General features: G+C 36.8%; 2 protein-coding genes and 1 non-coding gene across 6 annotated transcripts in view; 2 read left to right on the plus strand and 1 right to left on the minus strand.

Annotated features, from left to right (window-relative positions):
- The first annotated feature begins 5,711 nt into the window (after positions 1-5,711).
- On the plus strand, positions 5,712-5,817 carry LOC130466482 (small nucleolar RNA R71). The gene has a single exon (XR_008926707.1). It is a non-coding gene; the product is annotated as a small nucleolar RNA R71 (small nucleolar RNA).
- Positions 5,818-12,002: 6,185 nt separating this feature from the next.
- LOC110789616 (uncharacterized) lies at positions 12,003-13,790 on the plus strand. Its single transcript, XM_021994317.2, has 2 exons — positions 12,003-12,563; positions 12,695-13,790. Exons 1-2 carry the CDS (start codon positions 12,539-12,541, stop codon positions 13,249-13,251), a joined length of 582 nt encoding a protein of 193 aa, XP_021850009.2. The 5' UTR covers positions 12,003-12,538; the 3' UTR covers positions 13,252-13,790.
- Positions 13,791-14,252: 462 nt separating this feature from the next.
- The window catches only part of LOC110800002 (protein TIC236, chloroplastic), a 30,172-nt gene continuing 18,033 nt past the window's right edge, over positions 14,253-26,391 (minus strand). The window contains exons 12-26 of one of the 4 annotated variants that reach the window (XR_002536523.2): positions 25,185-25,349; positions 25,014-25,073; positions 23,392-23,514; positions 22,645-22,920; positions 21,221-21,286; positions 20,811-20,945; positions 18,753-19,577; positions 18,354-18,634; positions 17,838-18,103; positions 17,457-17,704; positions 17,189-17,380; positions 15,980-16,252; positions 15,719-15,895; positions 14,688-14,793; positions 14,253-14,530 (exon numbers count right to left, since the gene is read on the minus strand). Coding sequence is in view for 3 of the 4 variants with exons in the window: in XM_022005295.2 (XP_021860987.1) it covers positions 15,749-15,895; positions 15,980-16,252; positions 17,189-17,380; positions 17,457-17,704; positions 17,838-18,103; positions 18,354-18,634; positions 18,753-19,577; positions 20,811-20,945; positions 21,221-21,286; positions 22,645-22,920; positions 23,392-23,514; positions 25,014-25,073; positions 25,185-25,349 (3,057 nt within the window). In the remaining variant the exon portion in view is untranslated. Of the gene's footprint in view, positions 14,531-14,560; positions 14,794-15,425; positions 15,896-15,979; positions 16,253-17,188; positions 17,381-17,456; positions 17,705-17,837; positions 18,104-18,353; positions 18,635-18,752; positions 19,578-20,810; positions 20,946-21,220; positions 21,287-22,644; positions 22,921-23,391; positions 23,515-25,013; positions 25,074-25,184; positions 25,350-26,391 lie in introns of those variants that run through there. The other 3 variants (XM_022005295.2, XM_022005296.2, XM_022005294.2) reach the window with 3 other exon arrangements.

Below are 26,391 nucleotides of genomic sequence, written 5' to 3' on the forward strand. Positions count from 1 at the left end.
TTTTTAGCCGGTTAAATAAGTTATTCTTATGTTCAAAAATATGTTTGCTTGGCGAATTTTATGATGTCAAGTGAGAACATGTCGAATCGAAGTTTTGCTTTGTTTGACTAACAGTCAGGGTATTGGAACATGATTATGGGTGGAATGGATATGACTGCTCAAAGTGTTGAAGTTACCAAATTTGAGAACATTGCCAGTGTTGTTTTCCTAGAAACATGTCTATGTTGTGCTCTTGTGCCTTGGTAGCTAAGTTAGTCGGGTAATCAGGACATGTGTATGAGCATCATGAATATAGGTAAAATTTATGGAGAATGGCAGAGGTTAGATCCCTGTATTAGACGTTGGTGCTCTTGTCTAAATTGAAGAAACATTTTGTCAGCTGGCTAGGATTATCACTTATCAGACATGGTAATGTGTGGTATTATCTTAGACATGCAGAACTGTTTAAGTATGAGGAAATTGGCGGAGTTGGACCTCTAATACACTATGTCTGTGTTGGACACGGCTGAAGCTACATTTTTCACAAATTATCATGATTCTCGAACAAGGGCATAATGTATGCCGATTCTTTACTGAATTGGATCTCCAAATAATGTATGCCGATTATTTGAGATGATTTTCTTTATGTTTGTGTCACAAACGGTCATCTTTACTTCTTTATTTTTATATTTCAGATTTCCATTCCATGTTCATCAGGAAGGGATCTGACACCTGCGGAGGTTTGCCTTCTCCCGTAAAATTTCCATTACTACCGATTCTACTTTTACTATTGTGTTATATCGTCTTTGGTTATTGAATCAGCTGACATTTGAAAATTCCACAACGATGACTGTTAATTTTCCCTTAATTTTATGGAATGTTCATCATATTTCATATATATTTGACATTAACTTTTCTTTGCAGATTATTGATGATTCAAGTGCTAATAGTAAAATGTAGATCAAGAGATGAAGTTATCTTGAAGCTAAGCTAGCATAAAGATAGGTTTACTTGGTAATTAGTTTGTTCGTAGCCATGAAGTTGTTTTTATTTAGTTTTGGATTATCTTGTAGAAAAAATGATAATGCTAGTTAGAAAGTTATTTTTATTTTAAAATGTCGCTTTTATTTCAGTTTGACTAGACTCTGCGAATTAATTTAATATATAGATGATTTTTATCTCTTTTTCTAAATTTACTACGTTATCGCTAAGTATATATGAATCATAGCATGACGTTTATATATATTGCTTTAAGATAATGTACGTAGTAAGTTAATACTTGTATTTGATTATGTTATCTATGGTCGATATACATTTTTTATAGATAATTCATGATTTTAGATTAATTGATATATATATATATATATATATATATATATATATATATATATATATATATATATATATATATATATATATATATATATATATATATATATATATGAAAAAAATATAATGCAAATTGTGACGCTCCAAAGTGTCTAAATTATTATGTATATATGAAAAATAATATGATGCAAATTGTGACGCTTTAAAAGGTCTAAATTATTTTGGAGGGAATAAGGAGAACTCGCACGAAAATAAACGTATGGGGACTCTTATAAGAGTCTAAATATTTCGGGTGTCTAAAGCGTCTCTATATAGTTTATAGTGGCGGATAAATGTGTCTATATGCGTGCAAATAGTGACGCTTTTTACAGTCTAAATATTGCGACTATCTATAGAGTCCCTATATTTCAAATAGCGGCGACGAAATACATCGATATTTTGCAAATTGTGACTCTCTAAAGCGTCGGTAAATAGCGGCAATGAAAATAGCGACTCTCTCCCGAAGCGTCGCTATGTGAAATAGCGACACTTTAGAGCGTCGCAATTTGTCCCAAAAATCGTCACAATGTGCCGCGTTTTTTTGTAGTGTGAGAGCCTCAAGATTAGACTTGGTAGGCGGGAGCGGTGGAGGAGCATTGCCAAATCCGGTAGGATTAATTAGGTGGAAATTGATTGCCATAGGTCCTAGGCGCATTGAATCTGGGAGGAGGATATTGGGAATTACCGTATTGGCTTCCCGAATTCAATGGATAGCCCCCACTAGAAGCTCCCCTATATTTTCCCATATTGGTAGTTGTAACCCCCTCCACCTTGGTGGTTTGGGTTATAACTACCTTGATTGTATTGAGTTTGATTACCTAGGCCATGGGGTTGACCATAGGAAGCTTGGCCTTGATAGCCTTGCGCCCTATAGTTACCCCGACCTTGATTATCAAACCCTCCTCCTTGGCCTTTGTAATCCCCCGTAATTTTATACATTTTGTTTATATATTTTAACGTATATTTAATATATTTAAATAAGAATTTATGAATTTTGAAAATAAATATATAATTAACGTATATGTATTTATTATATTTTAATATTTTCAACGATTTACGAAATCGAAAATGATTTTAGAATTTTAAGTTGAAAAGAATTTGAATTACGAAAAATTGATCGAATTTAGAAAACGATCCTATTCAGTTTTGGATTCGAATCATAAAAGCTAAATCCTAATTCTAGCTCACCTGGGAAATCCCAACATTAAAACCCAAAACTCAAACCCTCCCCTTACTCTAATTCACATGAAACCCAAGCAAGCCATTCATTCCTCCCTTCAAACTCACGTACAGCAAACCCTCATCCCTCTCAGCCGTTTCCTCTCCTCTGCCTTGCTCTCCACGTCGTCGTCCCAGCCGCCACAGCCACCGGCGATCCCTAACGCCGGTAACCCTTCGATCTCCTTCTTCGTTCCCCTTCTTTTTGTTTCGTTCTTGATTTTCGTCCTCCCTCACCATTACTTCCCTCTTGTTTAAGTTTTCACGCAGCACCAATTCGTGAGCCTCCCTCGCCGACCGCAGCCTCGAGCTTCGTCGCCGCCGCGAAAGGGTCGCCGCCGCTGCACGGTAGTTCGTCCATCCTTCCTTCTTCTTTGTATTTCGTTCTCTTTCTTTTTATTTCTGTTTCGTTCATGGCACTCATTCGTGTTTTGTTTGTGCCGGCTGCAACCGCCGTCCTCCGGTCACAGCCAACACCTCGCATAGCCGCGCCACCCTGTCCGCCGGCCAGCACTCCCCTCTCCCTCTTGAATTGGTTATTTTCTTAAACCCCAAGTAAACTAATTATTTTAAGTATATTTTGTTAATTTAATTTATGCGTTGATTTAATAAATTTATGATTTTTATAATTTAATTAGAATTTCAGAATTTTATATTATGTTCAAATAATATGTTTATTTTTCAGATTATCTAATTACATTGAAATATTAATTTTTGATTATTTAAAGTATGAAATTCAAGGTTTTTATGATTGTAAATCATGGTAGGTTGGGTATGGATTATTAAATTTATTACTTTGATGTATTAGGAACGTAGATTGACCTTGGTGAAATTTTTAAATGAATTTATATTGTTGAAAATTTAAAGTACGATGTTTGCAAAAAGTTTTCAACGAATTTCAATCACTAGTTCAATAAGTATGATGCTAGGAAACAAAATGTTTAAGTTTTGATATCGGGGAAGGTTCTAAATATGTTTAGGATGCATTTAGAATGCTTTATTATGGTTGCCAATGATTAGAAATTGATTGGGATTACTTGTTGGTTGTTTTAGGCAGAGAATTCTCTTTAGGCGACTTTTGAAATTGTTAAAGTGGCCTATCAGTTTGTTTACACAAGGTACGTACATACCTGTGTGCTTGGAATATGTGTTATTTGTTGAAACCATGTTGAAATCGTTGATGAACTTGGTTGTGTTGAAATTGTTGGTGAACTTGGTCATGTTGAGATTGTTGTTGAACTTGGTCATGTTGATATTGTTGATGAAGTTGGTCATGTTGAATTTGCATGTTTAATATTGTTGGATGGACATATTGAGCATACATTTCGTTATGAGAATTATAACATGTTAGTATGGATGATTGATGCAAACATGTTGGTTGGGAACACTAGATTATTTTGTATATATTGATTCAGGTCGATTGATCGTTGTTCCCTTTTAGCTTTTCACTACTTTATGAGGATCGAGGACCTTGTTTAGTAAGTTGAAACCTTATACCCATATAGAGGGGTTGATCAGTATTAAAGGAAAGGTTGGATTTAATTGGAATGAGTCATGCTTGATGCCTTTGTGATCACTTGCTTAATTCCAAGATAAAAACAGTTGTGAATAATCGTTGATTGTATGACTTATGTGATTGTTGAGTCATAACAGAGTTTTAATCTGTAAATCATGTAAAGTGAAACTGAATAGCAATAGCTTTAGACTGTGCACGTCTGAAGTGACGGACAAACAGGAGTTGGGGTTCATGGTGGTAGCCCATGGCCTTTTCTGGGACCGGATTGATCACCGTGTTCTATTTTTATTCAAACGTTCCTCGATATCACAGGTCACTGAGGTTACGGAGTCGCGCCCGTACCTCGTCTTCCCTAGTGAAGACTTCGGGTTGGACAACTCGGTCCATTGTCTATTTCAACTAAAATAATATTATTGTTATAAGTCTTGCCTAGTCTAGTTAAGTATGGTCGTCAAATTATCATGCTTTGTCTGCCCTTATTTATGTTCATTAATATCATGTTAGGATTGTTCGTTTAATAGTATCATGTTAGGATTATTATTGTTTTAGTATGTAGTACTCAGCTTTGCTGATTACGTGCTTTGTTTGTGTGTGTTGATCATGGATATGCCTTATTGATCCTGTGATGACCCATCTTTGGTGAGCAGTCTCTAAGGATCAATAAGCGTTGCCCATCTACAGGTTTGAAGATGATGCATCATTGGGTTCGGGGTTAGAGAGCTTGTATTTAGATTTGTTTTGTTAAGTGATTTGGTTTGTTAAGTTGGACTTGAAATTTGTCGTACTGTTCGTATTTCCTTATTCCCGTTAATTGGTTTTTGGGACTTAATATGTAATCGATCATTTATAAACCTAAAAGTTATTTTTATGTTTTCCGCTGCAAAATTCTGAATAAGCCGTTACGTTTTGACACGGGCGATAATACTTTGATAATTCTCTATAGTTACATTTATAAAAAGGGTTATTTTAGAAAAAGGGAATTGTCTGGGTGTTACAGCCTTGGCCTTGGCCTTGGCCTTGGTAGGATCCACCTTGATAAGCATGCATAGGAAGGCCTCTAGGTGCTTGTCTATTAAAGTTTTGGTTCGGGGGACCATCATATCTAGGCCTCTCCTTCATAGCATTTGCATATTCCACATCAAAGTCTTTCTCATAAGGAGAGCCATGTTCAACATATGAGACATTATGCAATAAATGACACATGCTAGGGAAGTGACCATGCTCACCACAAATATCACAAAAAGATGTATCAAGAAGCATTCTGTTGTAGGAACTAACCTTTCCCTTCCCCTTAGTGAGAAGGGTGGCCGATGGTGGAGGAATTGTTGATGGAGATGGTGGTTGACTCGGAGCACTCTTAAGCTTCTCAAGTCTTGAGCTAAGCTTTTCAATGATATTGGCTTGCTCCAAAGAGAAAGTCGAACCCTTGCCATCTTCATACTTCCCCTTGCTATCATAATTCCTAGTCTCCACATGCCATGCTTGGTAGTTTTGCACGACATCTTCTATTATCTCTTCGATTTGGTCCTCCGTCTTATTCATGATTGGACCACCCGCCCCCGCATCAAGACTTGTTTTGGAGGTTGGGATAAGTCCCAAGTAGAAAGTTTGTAGGAGGAGCCACTTAGGTATTCCGTGATGAGGACACTCCCTTTGGTATTCCTTAAATCGATCCCAAGCCTCAAATAAGGATTCATCACGCTTTTGCTCAAAGGATTGAATTTTGTGCCGATACTCCGCCGTCTTCCCATGCGAGTAGAACTTACTAAGGAATGCACTTGTCACTTCGTTCCAAGTCCTTAGTGAATTTGGCTTGACCTCCTTGTCAAGCCAATCACTTTCTCGCCCCAATAGAGAAAACCGGAATAGCTTCAACCTAACATATTCGGAAGTCACCCCGTTGTGCTTAATAGTATCGCAATAATGTTCAAATTGTTTCAAATGTTCATGCGGCGATTCACTAGTTTTTCCGCAAAACGGGTGACTTTGAACCAAGGTAATCAGCGCGGGCCTTATCTCAAAGTTTTTGGCATTAGTGGTCGGGGCTTGTATGCCAGAAGTTGCCTCAAAGGCTCCCGGTATGCCCAAATTCTTAACCGGAAGAGCCATTCTATAAATGGTTGGACTTGATAGATCTTGATTCGGTACTACACTCAAAGGATCAAACCGATTGTAGCTCGATGAACGGGTTCGGATTCGTCTCAAGCTCCGCAAAGTCCTCTCTAACCCTAGGTCGAGAGGGTAGATAGGCCTATGACGAGTTCTCCCCCTATCTTGCATACAAACTCAAACCAACCGTGAGCAATGAAAAGAAAACTAAAGCAATAACTAAATATTTTTGGTATTTTTGGTTAAACTAGACTCGATTATACTAAACTCAAGAACAACAACCGCTCCCCGGCAACGACGCCATTTTGATGAGGCTTTTTCCGTGTCGTTGAATCGGAATAAACCTACCAAACAATATTTGTAACATCCTAGACCAACACACTATATGTATTATAGTGGTAAGCTAAGGTATCGTCCCAAGAGAACGGTTCGTTTTTGAGTTTATGCACCAAGCTAGTTTAGAAACTAATTCAAAAGTATGAGTCACAAGTAGGGAAATTAAGCTAATTATGCAACAATTATGGAAGGAATTAGGGTATCGGGGATAAACTTGGGTAAATTGGAGAAAATGAGATGCAATGCAATCATGACACTGTAAGGAAATTCAATCATGGAAGCAACCAACAATTATGGTTCTGCACCCCACTCGGTTAGCGAACCTTGCCAATTCTAACTCTAATGATACGCTTTCGCGTCACCCTAGAATTAGGTTGGGAAACTAAATCAACTAGCCACTTCAAATTCACTCATAGGCCCTCAATTTCTTGACAAGTCCATGAAGAAAGCTCCAATTATAATGACTAGCCTAGTATTTGGAACTACTAAACCAATCAAACATGGAATTCCAAAATTGCAAATCACAATTTAATCACATCATCATTTCTACATATTAACTCTACATCCCCAATCATTCCCAAAATATCACCTCTAACCCTAACAATTAACTACTCACTACTCATTAATGGAACAATTGAAATTATGCTAAGAATCATCATGATTGAAAAGAATTAACGAAATTGCAAGCAAACAAGTAATCAAGCTAGAAATTCCAAGAATTCTATTGAAATCAAATTATAAAGCAAATCCAAAATTCAATTATGAAAGCAATTAAATAAACTAAAGCAAAATTTGAAAGGATTGAAGTGAAGATAAATTACTCAAAGCTTGAAGAATCTTGAAAGCAAACTTGAATTGAACTTGAATTGAACTTGAAAGTGTTTGAAACAAGGATTCTCTCTCTAGAATTCAAAGCATAAAATCTGAAAACTAATTCTAAGCTTTTTTTTAAAAACTAACCCAAAAACTAATTCTCCATAATAAAATGAAAAAAAAGTATTCATATGTTTCCCGAAATAGAATTTCAAATCACGAAAATAGGCCAACCCGCATCAGTGTGCGAACGCACAAACCCCTGTGCGAACGAATGAGATTAATGAGTGTGGGCGCACAAAAATTCTATGAGACCACACAGAGTGACGAATCAATTCCTTCGTGTCTATGAGCACACGAAATTTCTGTGCGATCGTACATACCAAACTTAGCCAAATTCTTCAGCATTTCTTGTGTGGTCACATGGCTCTGCTGTGTGTGCGCACAAGAATCTGGTGCGAGCGCATGGATTTCCGTGCGAGCGCATGCAAAAACGGGGAGCTGCTGAAAGTTTTTACCCACTTGGTGCGAACGCACTCTGTAGCTCGGTCGCACGACCTTTCTTTGCCTTCAATGTCTCCTCTTCTTCACTGTGCGAGCGCACAAAATTCCTGTGCGATCGCACAGGGCTGCTTCTTGCACATTTCTTCAATATTTTCCTATAAAGCATCAAAGTGGAATAAGAACATACAAATGGCATAAAAACTACCTAAAACTCACAAAAATCATAATAAAATAATAAGAAAACCTAAGCTTAGAGCGACATAAATGCCGTTCATCAATATCACATAATATAAAGCTTTTGCAAAAAAACTTGATGAAGCAGATAAGATGTATCTAGAAGAAAAAGAGAAAGAAAAGTTGTCAATAAAGCTGGAAAAATTGAAAGCTAGAGAATCTGGAAAAGCTGCCACTAAATTTGGAAAAGCTCGCATCAAAGTTGAACAAGGTTCCAGTTTAGAAGATGCAATGTAATATTTTCAGTGCTTCATTAGTACTCGGTTGATAAGGAAGAGACTTTAGTTTTTAAAAGTGCGTCTAAGTGATTTTGAAACGCCTAAAAAGGTCCGCATAAGATGTTTTTAGCGCTTGATTAGATTCATACTAACTAAAAAACCCTAGTTGTGCAAGCTTGGGGTGATAAACTCACTCTAATAAGCTATATAGTGTTCAGGGGTATAGTGTTCAGGGGTATATTTGTGTGGTATAGGCCGGACATGATCTATGGTTTTGATGATTCAATAAAACTTTCCAACGAGAGCCTTTGAGTTCTCTATAGATGTTGGCAAGGGATTTTTAGTTTCCAACATAATCTAGTGTGTGTCAGTGCTAATGCACGGACCATTGACAACATAGAAAACTAAAAATATATTTACAGAAAATGTAAATTGATTAAATTGTACGAAGTATTTTTTTTAAAGTAACTGAAAAAATATAATGTAATTGGTAAAAACTAAATTTAAAATTTGCAATCAAAATACATACTTCGTATTTAATTAGGTTTGTCATATATTATTAAAATTAAAGGGATACAATATGATTTTTTTTATAGAAGAAAAAATATCATTGAATTTGTTTTAGAAAATAAACAAACGTGAAATAACTATATATTCTAAAGGAAGCGTGATTTTACTTGACGCAACCCTTTTACTTTCATTTTTCATTCAAAAATTCCTAACCCCCGGTTTTATTATTTAATCTCAACTTTTTTATATTATTTTGGTTCAAACAAATGTGATTACAAATTTGATTTGTTAGTGTCACGTGTATGCGGTGTATCTAATCAAATCAGAATACATATTTTGATGGCAATGGACGACTTTTTTTTGTGACTTGGAAGATCTTGAAATTGAGGTAATTTTCTTTTTTTTTTCTTGTTTATTTGAGCTTTTTCATGCAATTTGTATGAAATAGATACTTATATTTTGTACATATTGAACAAAATATAATTAACTATTTCGTATAGATTGAACAAAATATAATTAACCATTTCATACAGATTGTAAATAACATAACTAAGTATTCTGTATATAGTGGTTAATTATACTTGTTCAACTTGTACGAAATACTTAGTTCTGTTATGTTCAATCTGTACAAAGTGGTATATTTTGTTCAATTTGTACGGAATTTTCTGTTATGATCAATCTATACAAAATGGTTAACTATACTTTGTTCAATTTGTACGGAATATTAAGTTCTATTATGTTCAATTTGTACGAAATGGTTAATTATATTTTGTTCAATTTGTACGAAATAGTTAACTATATTACGTTCAATGTGTGCAAAATAGAAGTATTTATTTGATACGAATTGCATGAAAAGGCTCGTAAAAACAGGAAAAAAAAAAATTACCACAATTCCGAGGTCTTCCTTATCAAAAAAATCGTCCATTGCAATATAATAAAAATATGTATTCTAATTTGATTAGATACACGTGACACTAAAAAAATCTATTTATTTGAACCAAAATAATATCAAAAAAGGTTGAGAAAAAATAATAGTAGTGAGGGTTACACTTTTTTTAGAATGAAAAAAATGAGAGTAAAAATATTACGCCAAGTAAAATCGGGCTGCATTTAGCACCCCTATTATTATTACATTCAAAAATTTAAAATAATATAATTCCACATACTTCGTCTTATTATAAATCTTAAAATCTATGTTACATGAAATTACTATGATACGGAATATATGATATCCGTCATCTTGTCAAAAACTCAAAATCATAGTCTTCGAGGTGAACATCAACTCATCCTCACTAAGAATAACCATTAAACTTACCAACTGCTCAAAAATTTTAGTCATACGGTTGCAAGAGTCTTTGCCAAAACCAAAATGGGGTTAACACATTTAACAACTATTATTACCAAGTGTGTTAAGTACAATAAATTTCATAATTACTGCTGTATAAAATTAAAAAAATAAAAAAATAAAAAAATAAAAAAATAAAGCAAAAACTCCCATGAACTTAATCCATTTGTCTTTATTGAAACAACTACAGTTAGAGAGGACCAACGTGACGGGTTTGGTGGGTCGTGGGTGGGTTTGGTGGGTCGTGGGTCGGGAATGATTGACACACGACTCACCTCAGTTAAACTTGGGTGGGTCAAGTTCTTGGCTGTGTCGGAAAAATGGATACAATATATGATGGGTCGTGGGTTACCTGGGTCGTGGGTCGAGGTGGGTTGCCGGTTGTGTGGGTCGGTGGGTCTGATGGGCTTCGTGGGTTACGACATATGTGATTCTGATGGGTCAGATAGGTTTGGTGGGTTTACATGAGTTTTAGGAACTGCTTTGGGACAGGTGGGTTTGGACGATTAATAAAGTGTTAAAATGTTACGGAGTACAAATTTTGTATGAACTTAAATTAATCAAATTTTATTTTATACACTTACTCACATAAATGTGGTTAATGTGTATTTACACAATAAAATTAGAATTTATTAGCATTTTAAACATACAAAATTGTTTAAATCTGGGTGAGTTTCGCGGGTTGGGTTCGTGTGTTGTATGGGTTGGGTTCGTGTGTAGGGTTGGGTGAGTCGGGTGTGCCGTGTCGGGTTTTTTCGAATCCGATAGGTGGGTCGGAATGGGTTGTGTTGAAAAAATTCGACCCACAACACAAAATATATCCGGGTTGGGCGGGTTGTGTCATGGGTCATCATTGTGTCCGACCCACGTGACCCACTATAGACTGTGTCAGGGTGGGCTGCGTCAAATCGACCCACTTGCCATCTCTAACTACAGGTTGTCCGCTCCGAAACTTAGCAATGCGACGGAGAGTCCAGATGTGTGAGTCGTCATTTTCTATATTTCGGAACTCAGAGAACGCATAACTTTTTCGGAAGAATTCAGGGGTGAAGACTTAGGGATTCTTCGGAACTTTGGTAAAAGCTTCGGAATTCTTGTTGTTCTAGATAGTTAAAAAAAGCCCTAGATGATACTACACTAAACCTTACCCAAAAAGGCCGAGAAAGGTAGAGGTTGTTTTTTCGCATATCAGATATGTGTGGAAACACACATATCAGCTAAAAGACAAATAGCTAAAAGACAAAATAGGAAGTACCATTCTGTAAAAAAAAAGTATTATTCTGTAAAAAATAGTACCATTCGGTAAAAAAAACTACCATTTTTGTTTTAAAAAGTACCATTTAATTTCTTTTTTGTCCGTTTTTCTATTTTGTCTTTTGCTATGATATGTATTTGCAAGCACATATCTGATATCCGAAAATACTTCCTCGAGAAAGGTATGAATTTCTCATTGCTCGCACCTTTCTCTTTATACCAACATTCTGCTTCATTCGTTTTCATATGTCAATGTGAGACTTAAAAACTCATTTTTCTCCTCAGGGATCCAAACCCGGAGCATCTTGTCATAAAATGAGCAAGTAGCCACCACATTATCTTTTCTCCTCCCTTCTTGATGTGAGTTGCACCTCCGCAAATTTGCTCCATAAACAAGCGAGTCATGCTTGTTATATGTCTCGATCACCTCGGGACTCTCATTGTTTAGTTTGACAATGGAAAATTCATTATGCATACAAGCCGCCTGAAATAAGGCCTTAACAAAAGGATGATACACAAGTTCCTTTGATTTCCTCTTGTGATTTATATTTAAGAAAATACATAGTTGTGTAGGGTCTTATTAGATTCGTCTCAATAAATATTTTTTAAATACGGGTTTTTCATGAGATACCCCCGAGGTTTAAGTTTATTCACCAGGTACCCTCGTTGTTTCAGTAATCCACCAGGTACCCCTCAGGTTTCATTTTCTCGCATGACTTAACCCTGCCGTTAAGTGGCCGTTAGAAACTTTTTTTCACCAGGTACCCTCGTAATTTATTTCACCAGGTACCCCTGAGGTTTCTTAGTTTTTCACCAGGTATCCTTATGTTTTATGGTAATTTCACCAGATACCCCTGCTCACCAACGGCTACTTTTTTTAAAAAAAACTGGCTGGTATGGAACTGCATTCCATAAGTCCATAAGTCTTTCTGGGTTGCTGCAAATGCATACAACCCATATGTGTACAACAAGGCAACGGAGAAGATTGCCAAAATTGATCCAAAGGTTGTTGATTATCTGTCCCAAGTGCCAAAGCAGTGGTCAAGGCACAAGTTTGAACCACAAGTGGTTTATGATCACAACACCACCAATTTTGTTGAATCTTTCAACGCTTGTACCAAGCCTTTTAGAGACATGCCAGTGTACACTCTGATGGAAGGTAAATGTTCTATCTTTACTGCTTTTTACACTGTGGTTGCATATGTTTTACACCACCCCTGTCCTTTTTATTAATACATTTTCTGTTTTGCTGCTTTATTTTGTTTGTGCTTGGATGCTTGGATCTAATAGAGGCTGGGAGTTGGTGTATGAAGAAGATTGGGTCTAGATTTGGCAAGGCTATAGAAATGGGACCAAACCAATTGACTGAATATGCTGCTGGGGTATTAGAAGAGAGGAGTCAACAGTCTAGGTTTTGTTCTGTAACAGCTGCTGTGGGAGGGGAATATGAAGTGAAAGAGGGGGCTGTCAAATACCCTATTAAGTTAGATGCAAGGACTTGTGGTTGTGGAGTATGGCAAATATCTGGCATACCTTGCAGACATGGCCTTAGGGTTATTTACCACCAAAGACTTGAGGCTACTGATTTTGTGTCTCACTACTTCAAAGGGCAAGCATACAAGTTAACTTACTCAGAGCACATGCACCCCATGCCTGACCCAACCCAATGGCCTTCTTTTGACCTTTCTATTATCCTCCCACCACCCATGAAGAGAGCATCAGGTAGACCCCCTAAACTGAGAAAAAGAGGTAAACATGATACTAGAATAAAAAACATTAGAATGCCATTTTTTATAGCTCCATGCATTAATTTCTTTTGTTGCTCGAGTTTCTTCTTCATTTGGTGAATTTCTTCATTCAAGCTTCTATTTTCTTCAATTTCTCCTTCCTTTGTGCTACCTTTGTTGTTTCTCATTGGCAGTGGTTGCTCAATGCTTCCCTTGCACCACTTGAAGTTGTCACATAAGTCACACTTGTAATATAGTTTTTGAGGATTTTTCATTGTTTCAGAACTTCTTATTGCAAATTTTTTCCCACATATGTTGCATGTTTTGTTTGGAACTACAACGTATGAGGATTCATACGTTGTAGAGGAAGATTGAGATTGAGAATATGAGCTCATTTGAAAGTGAGTTGGGAAATAGGGAAAATATGAGTTGGTTAATGGGAAGAACAGAAAGTTGTAGTGAAGAGTTGCTGATGCTCCCCCTTTAAATAGAGAAGGCTCACCAACGGCTAGTTTTTTTAGCCGTTGGTGAGCTGGGGTATCTGGTGCAATTACCATAAAAACATAAGGGTACCTGGTGAAAATCTATGAAACCTCAGGGGTACCTGGTGAAATAAATTACAAGGGTACCTGGTGAAAAAAAGTTTCTAACGGCCACTTAACGGCAAGGTTAAGTCATGCGAGAAAATGAAACCTGAGGGGTACCTGGTGGATTACTGAAACAACGAGGGTACCTGGTGAATAAACTTAAACCTCGGGGGTATCTCATGAAATATTTTTTCTTATCCCTAATAGAAGATATTAATGTTTGTAATTGTGCATTGGTAAACGTGCTTAAATAATTGCCACATCTAAAAAACAATGAAGGAAGTATTAATTTTGGATCCTTCTGATTTTTTTTTGTAACAACGGGATCCTTCTTTTAGGAATTCCCTTTTACAATTAACTTGAATAATCTCCATTACACACAAAATTGTTTTTCTCCAATTATTATTATTACTTCCTTCGTTCCATAAATATTACACCATGGTACTTTACTTTTTCCAACGCATATTTTGACTCTTAATATCTCGAATTAGATATAAGTTAAGATTATAAAAAAATTATATTTAGAAAATATATATTGATATATATCTAATAAGATTTCACATAACTACCATTTTTCTTAGGTGCTATATTTATGAAACTGAGAAAGTATATCTTTCCTGCTTTCACGAACTACGAGGCAGAATTTAAATAATTGAATAATACGAAGTAATAAAGAAAAACAGAGCAACTTCGTTATTCGCACAGTATCTAACCCCTTTGCCGCTTCTCACCCACCAGCCACCACCTACCGTCGGTCCGTCACCCCTCACCAGCCACCTCCTACCTCCATCCTCGCCTCCCGAGAGAAGCCCCTGTCCCACAGCTTATTTAGCGGCGATAAATTGAGCAGTATTTTCATTCTTTATAATTGATGAATGATTGTGGTATGAAATGCTAATTGAGTTGGGGGATTGATGCATCAGCACTCAGCAGGTATGAATTATTGAAAAAGAATGCTTCAAAACTTACCAATATCATATCCTTGCTAATTGAAGTGGGAGCAGAGGGAAGTAAGTCAAAGTTCTGCTCCAATTTCTCGCACTGCAGAAGGGCTACCACCTACCTTGGAAAGGGGCTGAAAGTGAATAGCAGAACTTTGGTTGTAAATTGAGTTGACGGTTTTATTTCTCTATTAAACCACCAATTCAGGTTTAGCATAGGACTAAAAAAAATTAATTTGTATTAATTGTTGTCAACGTGGACGGTAGATTGGGAATTCATATTAAAAAAAAGGGAAATGTTTTGAAAATTTCAAAAGTATTTTAGCCGGAAATCACTCGAAAGTATAGGTATAGAATTTATAACTTTGTAATAAAACATGGGAATGAACAGGGGTTGATGTTAATCGAGTTTGAGCAATTTGAACTCGACTCGATCAATGTAGGATGGATGCTGAGGTTTTAATTTGATTAAAACGGGTCACAAGTTACCTCACTATCTAAGGTGCACCAGATTATACCTGACCCGGTATAGGATCTCTTAGTCATTTCATGAAGGTAGGTCCAAAACCAATCATTAGTTAACCTTAAAACAATTATATTCATCTGATTCTTTTAGCACATAGAGGACCTTATAGAATCGTCATCCTACTCATCTGTTCAATCCTCCGTTAGCTAGCAATTATACATTTTCATTTAGGTTATAAATGCCACAAGCTAAGACGCGTAGACTCTCAGAAGCTCCACCCTGGCTTCCAAACATGTAATATGTTCTTTGTAACAATCAATTAAATGAATGATATTCATATTTACAAAATTCCTATTTAGTAACATACAAAATAATATACTATGCATTTGTCCTAACCCGTTTCCACCTCCCTCCCAAAAAAAAAAAAAAAAAAAACTACAATGAAACACCTATGAACAAGGATCTCATTTTAGAGAACAAAAACGGATGTTGTTTATGTACAATATGCAATTCCTACCCGATGCAGTCCTATTTTCAATCTTCCGTTTATGACTGGATTCAAGAAGGCGTTTCCAGCGGAAAAGAAAACTAACCATAGTTGAAAAAGCTGGCAAGTGAACAAGCTAATCTTGTGATGTAGTTGAATATTCAAAAAGAAGACGTTGGGAGGGTGCAGATTGAAGCAGCACCCTTAAACGGCTAGTAAGCTGGTATATCAATGTCCACTGCATTGCCATCTCTGAGTCCTTCATTTGTCTGACAATCGAAGCCTGAAAAGGGAAAGTATTTTCATAAGATACTGTAGGAGAAAAGCGGGAAATGAAAAGTAGAAAAGATTTGCCAGAAATAATAACCTGTAGTCTTTTGCCAAGTTGAACTTCAACTTCAGTGCCAAATGATATATTGCTTGCCAGAGACTTGAGAGGATCGACAGTTGGATCAACAGACAGAAGACTAGGGATTTGCGGTGCATAAACAAGTCTCCATCTCGCATGCCCGAATTCACCCTTTCCCTCTATTCTTGGCATTAGTGTTTCGAGTGTAGCAGTTGCAAGTTTCTTTAGTGCAAGCTGCCCATCACCTTCCAATATTGACTCTGCTAGTTGACTTTCAAATACTCTAGCAGCCTACACATTTTATTTCAAACATGCAAGAAATGTCAGGCTATTACAATCATTTCAGGTTGGATATTGCATCACCAATAAAAATGTTTGGGTTCAATGTAGTCAATATGCTTATAATTACTTGACTCTTCCAGAACAGGCAGCAAAAAAAAAAAAAAATGAGATGACCAAATTGGTAATTTCGTGAAAGTTTCTTTATATCACCAACAAGGCTAACGAGGGGGATAAAAAGGAAATATTTCATGTCATAGAAAATTAGAAATTGCTCCAGGACCATACCCAGAAAAGCTGAATGTATTGAGTACTCTGAGAACTAATGGACCAACAAACCAACATCGACCATACCTGGATACCTTTAAACAGGTTGCATCCTATTCAGGGACAGGAAATGCAATAACCTTCACTTTGAAGGGCCGAACAGAAAGTTATCCAGTTTCGGTTTTCCTAGATTATGTTTTATGCAGGTATGCACATATTAATAGATATGGGGGAGTAAGGACCGACAGACCAACATCGATAATACCTCAATTCCTTTTAATAGGCTGCATCTTACTGCAGGTGCAGGACATGCATTAACGATAAAACATGCTTCACTTAGCAGAGCCGTGCAATAAGTTATCCAGTGTCAGTTTTCCTAGATTATGATTTAATGATTTATGCAGGTACGCACATATTAATAGGTATAGAAATTATTTATTGCGGATCCAGTACTACAAAAGCTGCTGAAGTAGAACTGACGAGGCTACAAGGATGTGTTCATATTAACAATTCAGAGTATACTACAAGCAGAATAAGAAATCATTCCCCATCCCTTCGATAGTTCGATGAGAGTGCACAACTGCATAAGATTTTATGTATCAACAATATTGGATAAAAAAGAAAAAGAACACAGATAATCAAATCCAATGTAAGAAACCCAATCAAACATGCAAACAGTACCTCAGTAGGAGAGAGAACATCCTGCTCAACGGAGCGTGTAGAGGTTACAACCAATTTTTCGTGCCAATTGCTAGCTCTACCCTGAATCCTGAATTGCCACTCTGAACCAACCAGAGCTAGGTCCAAGGTCGGATCCAAGCCGTTATCAGGCTCAAATTTTGCAACATTTAAATGCTCTCTTTTAAGTCTGACCTGAATTTTGAAATGAATACATGAGAAAACTCGCAGACTGTAGCTAGATAGACATCAGAAAAGGATTGGCCTCTACCTGTGTTGCAACGAGATTAACATCACCATTCTCGAATGTAAGAACTCCTTTAGGTTTAATTAGTTTAGGATGTGCAACACCATTCAGCTCTACCTCCCCGCTCACAGCAAAATTCAATATCAAAGGATAGACTATTCTCAATTCTGGTCCAAGAACAAGCTTCAAGTTGATCAATTGTAGATCTACTTGTGGTTTTTTGCTCACTTGTTCTGTTTGCTTCCCAACTTCGGTCTGTTTTCCTGTCAATGCTTGAGGTAAATGAGAAAATGAGTCTAACTAAGGGGGGAAAAAAGGATATGACAGAATAACTAAAAAGCAAGCAACAGAGGCCTAGGTTCGGCTATCATGCCAGCTAGGGTTTCGCATAGAGGTAATAACTACCTGAGGGTTGCAACTCGTGCAAGAACCTTGAGGTTGAGGTAGCAGGTTCTGAGTCAAAAAAGCGTGAAACATATCTTGCAGCAACCATCCGATTATAAGTGTCCTTTGGGAGACTTGTTTGATTAGATGGCAATCTATTGAAAGGAGCAGCTCCGCTACCCTTATCATGTGGTAGATATGCTTCTCCATGACTCAATTTTATCTTCCCGGAAACACTAGGTTGCAATATCGATCCAGTTATTTGCAATTGAGTGTCAACCTGTCCACTGTAAGTCAAATAAAAAAGGTCAGTCGTAGGAGGAGACTGAAGCTTACGTACTTGGAGAAGCCAGTTTGGTTCCTTTCCGGTTTAACGATTTTTTTTTTTTTTTGAGGTTTAGGATTTTAATTAAGTATCTGAGTACACTAGAAAACCAATATAATTCATAGTGCTATACAACAAAGTGATCTTTATCTATAGACCTTAGAAAATCACATGCAAAACTGTTCACAACCAAAGAGGTAACAGGTACCCACCTTAGTAGATTTTTAGCCCTTACTTCAAGGTCTTCACATTTCAGGTCAATCTTATCATCAGGGGAAGCTTCAGCCGAGGTAAGAGGAAGGCTCCCTTTGAGCAGTAGCTTCCCTCGTCTGCTAACTCTACTTTCCAAGGAGCTTATGTATAACCTATTCGATTTTACAAGAACTCTACCTCCTAAGTTTGTAATAGGTTTACGAAGTACAGGCGAAGATACTGAAGCCCTATGGAAAGTTGCAGATCCATCAAGCTCGGGTTGTTCAACGGTACCTCTCACCTAGTTATTTGAAACAGATAACATACATTAGAGATGCAAATTACAAATTACTTTCACATTGTTGTATCCTTTATTTGCGCTGACAAGTAATGAGGAAAGAAAGATACAAGAAACAAACCTGAAGCATGATTTCTGCATTGCCATGAAGCCAGTCAGCATAAGGAGACAAAGCAGTTAATAACATCATGCCCCCATCCTTTATATCAGCATCAACTCTGACTTCTCCAGCATCTAATAAGTTCCAGTTCAGTCCCCTTAAACTTTCAGCTAGCTGGATATCCCAAGCATCTTCATTTCTGTCCCTTGAAGCTTTCTTTTCTGCATCACCATCATCAGACTCTCTGCCTCTGTTTTTAATCCAACCAGGACTCCAGATTGATCTTCCACCACTAGTAGCTGTATCTTCTTCTTTGGAAACACCATTGTGTACAAATGTTACTGGAATGCTTCCTTGAACATGAACATGGCCATTTTGAACAACAGGTTCGAACTTGGCGTTGAATAGAAAACGACTTCCAGAGGTCAAGGAAGCAACTACTTCTGCTCGACCAAGATCTATACCACCAATAGCACCATCCAGGAGCCTTACTTGAACATCACACTCTGGTTTCAAGAGGTTTCCTCGTAGATCCCCCTCCATGTGAAGTGTCCCTTTCACTGGTGCTAAAAGTTGTCTTAATGAAACAATTGCAGCAGTGGTTGAAGATTCAATAACCTGCACAAGCATAGGCACTAAACTAACGGGAAAATTCAGAACTGCAAAATGAAGATTTGTCTTGGGTCCCAACAACGTTCCATCTGCATGAACGGTGGCATTATCCTTCTGGATGAAAATCTTCTCAAGGCGTAAACCACCATCATTGCTGTAAGCACCAATTGCTTGAACTCGCTGTGTTTCATAAGCTCCCCATTCCCAGTCATCCCCGCGGAAATCGAATTCTGCCTGTAAAGTAGATTAGGTTATCAACATGCAACACCTCTAAGTCTAATGTGACACTGCAGGTATATGTTTAGGTTGATACAACACCACAAAATTATACATTAAACATGGAAAATTAAACTGAAATATAAAGCACTCATAACCAAAAGGTAGTGTTAGACTGAACAACCATGCAACGTTCAACTTGCCCAAATTCCACAAAGAGAAGTAAAGAAAAAAAAAGGTCTGGAGACACTAGACACTCCGCTTTCTTATTTCTTACTTCCTCGTTCCGCAAAGGATGCATCATTTCTATTTGCACGTATGCCAATACGCTTCTTTGAACATTAATATCTCTAAACGCGTATAAGTAAAAATTTGATATTTGGAATCCTTGCATTAATACGAATTTAACAAGATCTCACTTGACTATGTTTTTTCTTACACAACTGTGAAAAAATAATTGTCAAAGTTGATTGATGAATAGTGCGCAAATGAGAAACGATGCATCTATTGTGGAACGGAGGAAGTATATATACCGCCGCCAACACCCCCCCCCCCCCCCACAAAGATTTATCCAGCTTTTTTTTAGCATATATGAATATAGTAGGGATGTGCTGAACTCAACAGTTTTGTTCTACTTTTATCCTCCACATTTCGGGACAATAACTGTTTACAGGATTGAATTAGTATACTGTAGCCACCACCACCAAGCAATATGGATATCATTAATGGTAATGTACTGAGGTTTGAGCAGGCCCACCTGTATGTACTTTTACCCTCCAAATAATCTAAACAAAAGGCTGCTTCCAGACCCATACGGGATACTCTTTTCCAAGAAAAGGAATATTCTGGATCAAAAACATTAACAAGACTTGTTGTATTGTTATGCAATGATAAACTTTATACTCATCGTAGAAAGAAAGCATCACATATTTCTAAATATTATGGCCTATACTATTCAAGCCTTCTAGGTACCAATGCAAGCTAGAAATAGCTTTTATAAAACACAGGTTATAATGACAACAGTTCAACATGATAGTCAATTTAGCTTGTAGCTCCAACTATCTAGAAATCGCAACAATTGCTGCTGCTCTAAAAAGATCTCTACAGGCAACAGAAAAATAAAAATTCCATCCAACCTGAGAAAATCTACATCAATACTCAAAAACACTGAATTTCACTGTCAAGAAGCACAAGACAATACAACACATGACATTGCGAGTAACTTGCAGAAAGGGTTTACAAGTAACCTACCACTGTATCACCATTGCCGCCACCACTTGCATCAAGAGATCCATGCCAGTGACCTTTGAGTTCTGATAAACCTGGTAGACTTAGATCTTCAGGTATAACTTCGTCAGATGAAGTTATATAATGCCTTCTTATCACCTGAAAATTCCAACTGATCCTGCATTAGATTCGGTTAGTGAAAGAAATAAACACAGAAGGAAATTTTAACACAGTATTTATGAACACGGTATTGAGAATTAAAGAGAAACAAAAATCATTTACGTAATAGAACTACTTTACATTTGCACAAAACTGACATCGAGCATGTTCGCAAATTAGTATTAAAAAGCATACACATACAACAGCCTAATTTATACTGTTGACTAGTTTTTACCTCGAGGAAAACTGGTGCAAATTTTGAAGGACAGACTTACCTCAAGCAGCTCTTGAAGATTTCCTGTATTTAAACCCACTGAATGCAAACTTTTCATAAAGAGATCCTGCAGATACATTTTGAAAGAGAGGATATTACTTTGACCATATCAGTGCTTGTTACAAAATTGAAAAACGCAGAAAGTTTGTGATTTTGGACTCCATGACGCTCCTACTAGTAACACACAAGTTCAGAAACAACTGAGTGAATGTAAAGCACACAACAAATACATTGGTATTATAAATTACGCATTAGATAGAAGGGGACATGTGAATGTATGATAGAAAGTGAAATTTAAGGGGATTACATGCAACATTAGAAATGCAAATAGATACTAAAGTGCAAATCAACTCGAAAGCTAGATTCTGTAGTATCATCTATACTGATGCAGAAATCTTATGATTTAAAAAGGATTCCACCCACTACCATATCAATAAAAGGCCATTATCCTAGTGGGTCATAGTTGCGTAGTCTAACAACACTCCTGCCCATATCTGATAGGATTTCCGAAGTATGCACCCTGACCACAAAATTGCAACAGATCGTTTTCATTGGACCAAAGTCACAATACCTCTATGCCTCTAAAGAGAGCCAATAGCAGGATAAGAGGTGGTTTTCTGCTGTCTCGTTATCCGCGACAGAACGAGTATTTAGTATGTAACGAGCTATTTTTACTTAGTCCATTGTAAACTGATAAATACAAAGCCAGAAACTAGGTACTCTTCCAAGCTCCAATTTATAGCTGGAAACAACCAAGCTTTTTCACGGATACCTCATGTGGAAAGGATCACATCCATTAGAAGCAAAATATAACAGGATAAGACCAAATAGGGAATCTAGGCGTGGTTTTGCAATGAAATGGCTGCGGAACTTGATATTACAGGGCCCTGCAATAAGCATGCTTCTATTAAATTGTTTCAGGGCAGGGCATGCATCAGGGCATGTCAACTTTGAGCAATCTAAGATAAATGTAAAGGTTGTTCCAACAGACCGGCTAGCTCCCCCCCCCCCCCGGCCCCATTGAAAGAAGCTACCTCCGTAAAAGGTGGAATGAATGTAAAACGCATAGCATCCAATTTTCAGCATCCCACCCCTACCTAGCCGTAAGTCACTAGTTTGTATATGAGGTGTCCGGATCATGTCATTTTGTTTTCCTATTGACGCTTCAACCTCCAACACCAATTGACGCTTACTATAAACCGCAATGACCAGCTACTGACCTACTAATAAGAATGCACCATAATAGTTTAATATATCATGTTAGTAAGTCCATCTTGATCGAAGCCAAAGAGTAACGAATCTTTTGGCTCTACTAAAATATAAAAATGCACATCAAGCTTTAGCCAATGGTTGAATACAGTATGAAGCTAAATTACGGAAAAAACCAGTTCTAGCTTTGCCTCAGGTTAGGTTATAAAATATAACCTTTGATCTGGAGCGAACAGCAGGGTCAGTACTCCGAGAAAGGAGCCTTGCAAGTGGAAGCATTTCAGCAGCTTCTGCTTGAGGTACTTCAAGTCTCACTCGCCATCGACCCATTGAAGACATAACACTACCCAAATGCCCGGCCATGGCCCTGCTGAAAAAGTCGCCACTTTGCTCAGGATTTAACTTTCGATCTCGTGTGCCAGGCAAAACATATTCACCTTGAAGCTCATAACGGCTGTAGCTTTGTTCCAAGACAGTTTTCTCGACAGTAATCTACAACCAGCAAATTCAAATTATTAGTTACAGTTCATGGTCGTGGAAACAGAGAATCAAAACAAGGGCCCAATAGGTCCCATGTGCTCTTACTCCACTGCCCAATAAACTTCCACGTTATAACTATATTATGTCCTTAAAACCTTTCACTTTCCTTTTTCAAGGATTCAAAGTTTACTTGGCTTCATTGAGTACAGTATACTGATAATGTTATAGAGGTAGAAGTAATACAGGCTTTTAACAGGGGAAATTTAGACCTAATGAATTATTATCTTAGCTTAATGGGCAACTTTATCTATATCTCCATGCCAAAAGACTAATGAAAATTTTCCTTCTTTATACTCAACCAAGCATCACCAAAAAAAATGTAAAGGAAAAGTGACGTAAAAACATTAACAAACATATTATTCCATGATGCATAGTTGACAGTCTTGGTACTATAACTAAAAAGATATCAGTTTAGGAACTCACAACATCTCCGCTCCATCTGACAGCAACGTCCAAGGCTTCACCTAGTACTCCACTGAATTTTGGCCGTAACACTGAAAGAACTCCAAATCCCCTCCTCTTTTGAAAATTCAGTTGAACTTCAGCCTGAAGGAGACAAAGGTAGACACTGTGATTTAACAATCACTATAAGAAAAAATATAATCATGAAAGAACCAACAGGTTCTTTTACCAAATTTTCTTCTCATAAAAAGGATTAATTTCTTTCCTTCGGAGAATTTCATATAACTCAAGGCCTCAAGCCTAGATCTTGACAGTTCACACTGAACAGAAAATGCTTTGCTTGATTTTCTGGATAATTAATTGCATGATAGGACTACGGAAATGATTATTATTTGCTCACATCCCTAATTTTTTTCAAATAAGACACCTCTTTGGCGTCCTAAATTCTTTTATCACTCAAAAAAAGACCAAAACAGAGAGAGCCAAAATCTGAAATAGGTCAAGCTAGCTGATGGCTCAATAGCAAATTTGATCCTCTTTTTCCTAATTAAGTAATAAGAATAGCACTACTAGAAGAGTATTACATCTCAAATTGACATCAGAAGAGAAATATACAAAGTGAATTAGTGAACATATAATCCAGTACCAGACCTTCATTAAAGCCAAATCTGAAAAACGAAATGCAGGGGTTTTTCATAATCAAATATAAAGAAAGAGACGATGTCAAGCTGATAAAAAAAATCATGCCAAATCATGCTACATCAGTTAAACCCAACAATGCCACAATAGCAAGTGTCCAAAGTGAAGCTAGAAAAACAACTCAAATGCAAAACTAACGTCCAGTCTATATATAAGTTCCACAAAATATTATTAATCCTCTTTTACCATAAAACCAAGTGTTTTTAAAACAACAGAGGATCTCCTGCAGTCCTACTACTTAACCCTAGTCTATTTTACTAGGAAATGTAAGGTTAAAAAAGTCTATGTTTCCTTTTCATCTCCATCAATCTTTCACAAACTTCTATATAGCAATGACAAGCTATTCAATCTCTCTACAATTTTCTTACATATGACAAGGTACCCCTCCCTTCTCCAACCCACCCCACAGTAAAAGAAGTAGGTCTGTTTGACCTTTTGGGTTCATAAAATATCAGCATTTATTGTACCTAAACCAATTCGAAACAAATTGTAGTCATTTGAAGTATCACAATTTGATATTTAGTAGTATTTGAAGTATGAGCATAAATAAGCTTAAAGCAGTGGCCAATGATATATGTCAGAGCAGATTTCTATTTGAGGCAGAGGCTCAATAGGCCTCTTTCTTACTTCTCGGTTCAAAGAATCAGGTAATGGTCTTTTTCTTTCAGAATGGAAAGATAAAACCATGCAAATAGAATCACAAAATAACATAACCTTTTATGGTTTGAGTTTGAATTTGGATAAGGTTCAATCAATCCAAAGCACTGATTTAGCGCTGACTCTTATTCCCACTAATTCTCTTAGGCTGTATAAAAGTTGAGGCAATGCAGTACACAAAGAAGGAAAAAATAAAATAAAAGACTGTCATTTTCCCCTTCTCCGGCTTATTAAAGTTGTGAGAATTTAGTACTTTATAAGCTGTAACAAGGAAGACAATAACTCACCCTCTGCATAGTTCCTCTGAGTGAAGCAAGCTCTAATTCATCAAGTGGCAAGTGACGAATCTACACATGATCACATACGTACGTCAATTGCTTACGTTTCTTTAAAAACTTTGAAAAAAATGCGCTCAAAAGGTGACAAAGAATAGAAGCAAAAGTGATGAGAGGGTATGCCTCTAGATTAGCCGAAACTGCTGGTTGATAGCAAATATTCGCTTTCAGTTGTCCTTTTTGCAGAGAAAATGATAACAATTTTCCTTGTGCTTTTTCAACTGAGTGATGTAATAGACCTATCATCTCCAAAGAAAGACTTTCATCTGGTCTACCCGTAGCATCCAGCTGAATAGAAAAAATATCAAATACTCAGAATAGTTATATTGGTGACTAATTATGAGACATGGAACAATGCTTTATTGCAGCATTATTTTAAAACTGTTAGGTATTTAAAACATTAACTCGAATAGTTCTCATGGCTGAAGATATATGACATCCGGTTACAGAAACTTAAGTTCCTACTTGGACAACTAGCTACAAATGGAGCACAAATATAACTATTTGTACCACCACAAACTTAATCACGATTCCTTTGAAATCAATCACATGCCTACCAGCAGTCACATAAACGTAAATACATATATTTGCAAATTCAATTCACCTGATTTTCAATTATATGACCTTACATAAACTTCATAGAACTTATTCTAGTGGTAAATTAAACTTGGAAACCCCTTATTTTTCCGAACTGAACTTAACTAATTTGAACTTGTTTTTCCTAAACTTATCTGAACATAGGTTTCCTGAGTTTACCTGAACTTGTTTTTCCTATAAGGTAAACAAATCAAGGCCTCAGTTCATATTTCCAAATGCATCAATAAAATATATTATTACTCATTCGATGAAGGTAGTCTTTCTTAAAATTATCTGAATGATCATGCTATTTTGTACTCCGACTTTCAGCTACCCATGTGATGTGATGTGGCTCCACAAATGTTCCTACGTGTCAACTACTCGTCCCTCGTCCTACCCCCCTCACTGTCTCTCCTCCCATTACCTGCTATCTGGAAAGCAAGAAATCAATTCATTTCCATAATTCTTCAATCTATAGCAACAAGGTTTTCTCATTGTATCGACTAGGCTATGATTAGTTACATTTCATAGTTTTTCTAGAGATAGAAGCCATAAGGTGTGTAGAAAACTAATATTACACAACATGGATATATAAATGTTCCCTGTATTATCAAAGCAAAAAGTCTTCTGTCACAAAAAAGCAACCTGTCAGTTTCTTGCACAACCAATTTTAACCTTCCTCCACTTTAACATAAGTATATAGGATTTATTTACTCCAAACAGGTTTCATGTGTCACAAAATAGGATCACACAG

This window comes from Spinacia oleracea, chromosome 1 (assembly GCF_020520425.1).
Source record: "Spinacia oleracea cultivar Varoflay chromosome 1, BTI_SOV_V1, whole genome shotgun sequence".
NCBI classification, from domain to species: domain Eukaryota; kingdom Viridiplantae; phylum Streptophyta; class Magnoliopsida; order Caryophyllales; family Amaranthaceae; genus Spinacia; species Spinacia oleracea.